This window comes from Pygocentrus nattereri, chromosome 21, assembly GCF_015220715.1.
Source record: "Pygocentrus nattereri isolate fPygNat1 chromosome 21, fPygNat1.pri, whole genome shotgun sequence".
NCBI lineage: Eukaryota > Metazoa > Chordata > Actinopteri > Characiformes > Serrasalmidae > Pygocentrus > Pygocentrus nattereri.
Window position 1 is genome coordinate 33,821,689 of NC_051231.1, and position 7,850 is coordinate 33,829,538.

Consider the following 7,850-nt stretch of genomic DNA (forward strand, 5'->3'; position numbering starts at 1 on the left):
TTAACATGTCAGGGTTCGCTGGGGAGCAATGCTAAATAAATAAACACTTTACTTCACGTCACTGGAAATAGATTTGAGGTTATATCTTAAAAAAATGAAATAACAAAACGTTTAATCGGGCCGAGGCCGTCAGAGAGTTAATAGAGCTGTGCATTTTATAAAGTTTGGTGGGAAAAATGACCATTTGTGAACATAATGAGAGTAAAAAGTCATCAAATCTGACACAATCAGACAATCTAGAGCCCATGAATATCTTAAAAATGGCAAAATTATCCTGCTGTAGCCCATAATAAATTGTTTCTGTGAGACAGTTAACACGGTGTAGTGTAATAATAGTACGGAAGTATGTTACGGCAGAAAAGCAGATAAAGAAATTACGTTTTTCTGCTGAAATTTCTAAAATTTTCTCTTCCACTGAATTAAACTGAGGCATGTCGGCTTTTCCTCAGTGTTTTTAGTCCTGCGTGTCGTACAGATGCAGTAAACGAACAACAGCTCTGTTGTTTTCCCAGTGAATCGAATTGAAAAGGTGAGCAGGTGTGTCTGTCCTTAGTTTCCGTGGTAACTCTGAATCTTCTGGTGTTTTTCCCAGTTTTCCCTGAGCAGCCCCCACCGGAACCGTAGACTGTATAAATTCGGAAAACTCTCCTCCTGCAAAACCGCCTACAAATGCGAGTAGGCCGCTGTGGCGAGAAGCTTCAGGTACGTAACTGAATCATTTTCCCTGTGGTTATGATTTTAAACCTCGTCTTCCTCTGGGTTGAACTGGTTTATCTGTCATGTCATGCTAACGCTAATGCTAACCACATTTATATAATATTAGAAATAAGAAGTTCTTTACTGGAAACCCCATCAGACACCATGTCAAAAATCATGGTCATTATATGGCATTCGTGTTGTATTCGTCACATGATGTTTGTTTCATTGATTTATCTGTCATCTAATGCTAATGCTAACAAAATTTGCATAACATTTGCAAAACAGTGAGGATGTAGAACAAGAACAACTACGTTCCGTATTGAACAAATCTGCGGTAGAAAATCAGGACCATGAGTGAACTGTCTTTGTTTCTGTTACACTGATTTAAGTATTAGTGAGACTTTTTTAATCCCACAAACGGGGAAATTTCACCTCCACATTTAACCCATCCGTGTAGTGAAACACCACATACACACTAGTGAACACACACACACTAGGGGGCAGTGAGCACACTTGCCCGGAGCGGTGGGCAGCCCTATCCACGGCGCCCGGGGAGCAGTTGGGGGTCAGGTGTCTTGCTCAAGGACACCTCAGTCATGGACTGTCGGCTCTGGGGATCGAACCAGCAACCTTCCGGTCACGAGGCTGGTTCCCTGACCTCCAGCCCACGACTGCCCCCTTATCTGACATGTGGTGCTAATGCGTGGCACGCTGTCACCTCACAGCAAGAAGGGTCTGGGTTCGATTCCCCGGCCGGGTAACCAGGGTCCTGTCTGTGTGGAGTCGTCATGTTCTCCCCGTGTCAGTCTGGGTTTCCTCCCACGGTCCAGAGACATGCAGTCAGGCTACCTGGGCAAGATAAACTGCCCCTGGGTGTGAGTGAATGTCTGTCTGTCTGTCTGCCCTGTGATGGACTGGCGACCTGTCCAGGGTGTGTCCTGCCCTCCACCCAGTGACTGCTGGGATAGGCTCCAGCAACCCCACCACACCGAGAAGCGGCTTAGAAAATGTGTGTGTGTGTGAGTGTGTGTGTGTGTGTGTGTGTGTGTGTGTGAGTGTGTGTGTGTGTGTGTGTGTGTGTGTGTGTATGTGTGTGTGTGAGTGTGTGTGTATGAGTGTGTGTGTGTGTGTGTGTGTATGTGTGTGTGTGAGTGCAGTGCTAATGCTAACAGTATTTGCATGATACTAGCAAAAAAGTGAGGTGACGTTCACTTTGTACATAGATAATAAACAACTACGACCCTTTTCACGTAGAGAAAGCACAACCGTTCAACTGTCTTTTGAACACCACGGCAAAAAACAGGATACTTCTATTGCAGTTGTGTCGTTTCTGTTATTGCTGCGTTGGTTTATCAGCCATGCACGGCTCACGCTAACAAAATTGGCAAAATATGTGCAAAACAATGAGGAGGAACTTCACTGTGTACATAGATGAAGAACAGCCATGGCCCTGATTGTGTACTGAGTGAAAATAAACACCATAATTATATCGAAACTGCCTTTCATTCCACTGTGTTCAGCTGCTTTGCCAAGCACAGCTTTAATAAAGGAAATAACACCTATGGTCTTTATTTTTATCAAACACATGAAAGTTTTATTGCGATTGTGTTTCTCAGCGTTACATCTGTCATGTAACGCTAATGCTAACAATAACAGCACGACATCTGACTGTGTTCATTTCTTTTGCGCCAGCTTTTTAATATATATATAAATAAATGTTTTATTATTATTTTTTACTGCTTTATTGACGTATTTGGCATCTTCATGTGTACTCATTCCACTCAGGTTTGGCTCCATGGATCTTTGCATCACCATCAAAGGCGTCTCCTTCCTCTTGCAGACGGGGCTGGGCATCATGGGTAACTTGCTGGTGCTGGCGGCCTACAGCCACATCGCGTTTGTGGAGCCGCGGCTGCTGCCCGTGGACAAAATCATGGCCCACTTGGCCTTCGCTAACCTGATACTGCTGCTAACTCGTGGAGTCCCTCAGACCATGACCGTCTTCGGCCTGCGCCACCTACTGGACGACGCCGGCTGCAAAGTGGTCATTTATGCCTACCGAATTAGCCGGGCGCTCTCCGTCTGCCTGACCTGCATGCTGAGCGTCTTCCAGGCTCTGACCATCGCTCCTGCGGCCGGCGCGCAGCTGGCTAAGCTGAAGGCCAGGCTGCCCCAGCTGGTCGTGCCCACCTTCGCAGGTCTGTGGCTGCTCAACATGGCTGTTTGTATTGCAGCCCCATTTTTCTCTGTAGCCCCTCGTAATGGAACCGTCCCGGCGTTCACCCTCAACCTGGGCTTCTGTCATGTTGACTTCCGCGACAATTTGTCCTACGTGATCAACGGCGCGGCCGTTTCCGGCCGAGATTTCGCCTTCGTAGGCCTCATGCTGGGCTCCAGCGGGTACATCCTGGTCCTTTTGCACAAACACAGCAAGCAAGTGAGGGCCATCCGCCGTTCCCAAGGAAGTTCGAGGGAAATGCAGGCGGCTAAGACTGTGGTCATGCTGGTGGTCCTTTACGCCGTGTTTTTCGGCATAGACAACGTGATCTGGATCTACATGCTGACCGTGGCCCAGGTGCCGGCCGTAGTGGCGGACATGAGGGTGTTTTTCTCGTCCTGCTACGCTACGCTAAGCCCGTTCCTCATGATCAGCTCCAACAAGAAGCTGAAGGAGAGGATGGTGTGCTCGGCCGGTGAACACAAGCAGGAATCTGCTGAGGACTCCACTGACAAAAGTAATCTTAAATAAAAATCTGTTTCTAGAAATGTTTCTGATCTGGCTTGTGTTAGCGCTCTGAAACGGAATGTTACCGTTTTTTTATTAAAACTACAGCATTTTTACTGTTTTTCAGTTTTTGACATATTTTGAAAATGCCTGTTGTTCTTTACATTGTATGTAAAATTCATGATGAACGGACCAAAACAAACGGCCCAAAATGACTTGTAAAGACGTCTGGTTCCATTGATGTACATTAAAGGTAAAGTATGTTTCTTCCCTCTCCTGTAAAGGTGCCATTTTGGAGATACGAGGTGTTTGATTTCCTCATATTTCAGAGTTTGAGGCAGTTCAACAATTACTCTGCAACTGTCCTCGCTCTCAAGAACATTTTGAATGGAAATTGTTTGTTTTTATCATTTCTATGTTTTAATGGATTGAATAGTTATTGGACATTTATGACAACATGGCTTTAGTTTTAGGATCTCAAACAAATCCAACTGACTTTGATGATGCTGGGATGTTGCTTTGTTCTCTGGGAAGCTTCATCATCATAAAGCCAGAGCCCTGAAGTCCAATTTCAAGCCTTTTTGGTTTCCTATAGAGAAACTTGTTGTTATTAAAACTTGTCGTTAAAATCTTCTGACATTTTAACTCTGTTGGGTTTTTTTTTACCGTATTTCCCCAAATGTGAGTTTTTTGTAATCTCTTAAAAGATATTTTTAAAAAGCCTTCTCTCCGAACAGCGTGGCTCAAACTGTGCATGCATACAAATTGTCCACCATTTAGACCACGTTTTAAAATAAGAGTCTCACAAAATGTCCCTTTTTTAATTTATTCACACTTTAGACAAATATCCAACATGTGAAAATGACTCCAACAGGTAAAACGGGACTTTGTTCCATTTTTAGCTGATGCTGACCAGCTTTCGTGAGCAGAGCGGCGTAAAGGAGAATTCCTCTGACATTTCTAAATTAAAAAACTCATAAATTATAAAGAAAATTAAGTCAAGTCAAAGTTTATTTATACAGTGCTGTTTCCAACAGGTGTTGTCACAAATCAGCTTTACAGAAAAATTCTTTAAAAATCCTTCTAAGCTGGCTTTCTATTCCAATTTTCCCATTCCGCCTTAAATTTTGCAGTAATTACATTACGGCACCTGAGATATAAATATGATATAGAAACTCATTGTTATGAGATGCTAAATCAAAATTATAAGAAAGTCATAACTATGATGCTAAGTCATATTTATGAGGTGATAACTCATTATTATGACTTTTATATCTCATAATGATGGGAGTGAATCTCATAACTATCATGTAATATCTCATAATTATAACTTAGCATCTTACAATTATGACTTAATATCTCATGATACTAGGATTCAATCTCATAATTATGACTTAATCACAATTACTTTCTCATAATAATCACTTAGTATCTCATAACAGTGAAATTCAACCTCATAACTAAGATTTAATCTTGTGATTATGACTAAGCATTTCATAATTATGACTTAGTATCTCATAATTATGACTTATTTTCTCATAATTTTAAGACAATATTCTCATTATGAGATAGTAAGTCATTATTATGCGATACAAAGTCATAATTACGAGATGCTAAGTCAAATTATGGAAGATTTTCTCATTACTCTGATTTACTAAATGGCTGTGTATATATAAGCGCTCTTCACAGATTCCCACAGTGTCCTTCCATTAATCAGCTGTGAAAGTCGCTGATGACCACAGAGCTATGAAGATAGAGTCTGTTCTGAAAAGCGTTTAGGAAAGTAAAATTAAAAAAGCGTTTAGGAAAGTGAAATAAAAAAGCGTTTAGGAAAGTGAAATAAAAAAGCGTTTAGGAAAGTAAAATAAAAAAAGCGTTTAGGAAAGTGAAATAAAAAAAGCGTTTAGGAAAGTAAAATAAAAAAGCGTTTAGGAAAGTGAAATAAAAAAAGCGTTTAGGAAAGTGAAATAAAAAAGCGTTTAGGAAAGTGAAATAAAAAAGCGTTTAGGAAAGTGAAATAAAAAAGCGTTTAGGAAAGTGAAATAAAAAAGCGTTTAGGAAAGTGAAATAAAAAAGCGTTTAGGAAAGTAAAATAAAAAAGCGTTTAGGAAAGTGAAATAAAAAGCGTTTAGGAAAGTAAAATAAAAAAGCGTTTAGGAAAGTGAAATAAAAAAAGCGTTTAGGAAAGTAAAATAAAAAAGCGTTTAGGAAAGTGAAATAAAAAAGCGTTTAGGAAAGTGAAATAAAAAAGCGTTTAGGAAAGTAAAATAAAAAAGCGTTTAGGAAAGTGAAATAAAAAGCGTTTAGGAAAGTAAAATAAAAAAGCGTTTAGGAAAGTGAAATAAAAAAGCATTTAGGAAAGTAAAATAAAAAAGCGTTTAGGAAAGTGAAATAAAAAAGCGTTTAGAAAAGTAAAATAAAAAAAGCGTTTAGGAAAGTAAAATAAAAAAGCGTTTAGGAAAGTAAAATAAAAAAAGCGTTTAGGAAAGTAAAATAAAAAAGCGTTTAGGAAAGTGAAATAAAAAAGCGTTTAGGAAAGTGAAATAAAAAAAGCGTTTAGGAAAGTGAAATAAAAAAGCGTTTAGGAAAGTGAAATAAAAAAGCGTTTAGGAAAGTGAAATAAAAAAGCGTTTAGGAAAGTGAAATAAAAAAGCGTTTAGGAAAGTGAAATAAAAAAGCGTTTAGGAAAGTAAAATAAAAAAGCGTTTAGGAAAGTGAAATAAAAAGCGTTTAGGAAAGTAAAATAAAAAAGCGTTTAGGAAAGTGAAATAAAAAAAGCGTTTAGGAAAGTAAAATAAAAAAGCGTTTAGGAAAGTGAAATAAAAAAGCGTTTAGGAAAGTGAAATAAAAAAGCGTTTAGGAAAGTAAAATAAAAAAGCGTTTAGGAAAGTGAAATAAAAAGCGTTTAGGAAAGTAAAATAAAAAAGCGTTTAGGAAAGTGAAATAAAAAAGCATTTAGGAAAGTAAAATAAAAAAGCGTTTAGGAAAGTGAAATAAAAAAGCGTTTAGAAAAGTAAAATAAAAAAAGCGTTTAGGAAAGTAAAATAAAAAAGCGTTTAGGAAAGTAAAATAAAAAAAGCGTTTAGAAAAGTAAAATAAAAAAAGCGTTTAGGAAAGTAAAATAAAAAAGCGTTTAGGAAAGTAAAATAAAAAAGCGTTTAGGAAAGTAAAATAAAAAAAGCGTTTAGGAAAGTAAAATAAAAAAGCGTTTAGGAAAGTGAAATAAAAAGCGTTTAGGAAAGTAAAATAAAAAAGCGTTTAGGAAAGTAAAATAAAAAAAGCGTTTAGGAAAGTGAAATAAAAAAGCGTTTAGGAAAGTGAAATAAAAAAGCGTTTAGGAAAGTAAAATAAAAAAAGCGTTTAGGAAAGTGAAATAAAAAAAGCGTTTAGGAAAGTGAAATAAAAAAGCGTTTAGGAAAGTAAAATAAAAAAGCGTTTAGGAAAGTGAAATAAAAAAGCATTTAGGAAAGTAAAATAAAAAAGCGTTTAGGAAAGTAAAATAAAAAAGCGTTTAGAAAAGTAAAATAAAAAAAGCGTTTAGGAAAGTAAAATAAAAAAGCGTTTAGGAAAGTAAAATAAAAAAAGCGTTTAGAAAAGTAAAATAAAAAAAGCGTTTAGGAAAGTAAAATAAAAAAGCGTTTAGGAACGTAAAATAAAAAAGCGTTTAGGAAAGTAAAATAAAAAAAGCGTTTAGGAAAGTAAAATAAAAAAAGCGTTTAGGAAAGTGAAATAAAAAGCGTTTAGGAAAGTAAAATAAAAAAGCGTTTAGGAAAGTAAAATAAAAAAAGCGTTTAGGAAAGTGAAATAAAAAAGCGTTTAGGAAAGTGAAATAAAAAAGCGTTTAGGAAAGTAAAATAAAAAAGCGTTTAGGAAAGTAAAATAAAAAAGCGTTTAGGAAAGTAAAATAAAAAAAGCGTTTAGGAAAGTAAAATAAAAAAGCGTTTAGGAAAGTAAAATTAAAAAGCGTTTAGGAAAGTAAAATAAAAAAGCGTTTAGGAAAGTAAAATAAAAAAGCGTTTAGGAAAGTAAAATAAAAAAGTGTTTAGGAAAGTGAAATAAAAAAAGCGTTTAGGAAAGTGAAATAAAAAAAGCGTTTAGGAAAGTAAAATTAAAAAGCGTTTAGGAAAGTAAAATTAAAAAGCGTTTAGGAAAGTAAAATTAAAAAGCGTTTAGGAAAGTAAAATAAAAAAGCGTTTAGGAAAGTAAAATAAAAAAGCGTTTAGGAAAGTGAAATAAAAAAGCGTTTAGGAAAGTGAAATAAAAAAGTGTTTAGGAAAGTGAAATAAAGCGTTTAGAAAAGTGAAATAAAGGCCGTAAAGTCTCCTTTAAGGTGGTGTTGAGTGTCGTTATTATGATCGTCTCTGTTGTTGTTATTAAAACACCGCTCTGTGTTATTGGGCCGCGCGTAATGCAGTGCGCGCATGCG

At 36.9% G+C, this 7,850-nt stretch overlaps 1 protein-coding gene across 1 annotated transcript; it reads left to right on the plus strand.

Moving 5' to 3' along the window:
- The first annotated feature begins 2,494 nt into the window (after window positions 1–2,494).
- LOC108444096 (olfactory receptor class A-like protein 1) lies at window positions 2,495–3,448 on the plus strand. Its single transcript, XM_017725068.1, has one exon. It carries the CDS (start codon window positions 2,495–2,497, stop codon window positions 3,446–3,448), a length of 954 nt encoding a protein of 317 aa, XP_017580557.1.
- Window positions 3,449–7,850: the final 4,402 nt, after the last annotated feature.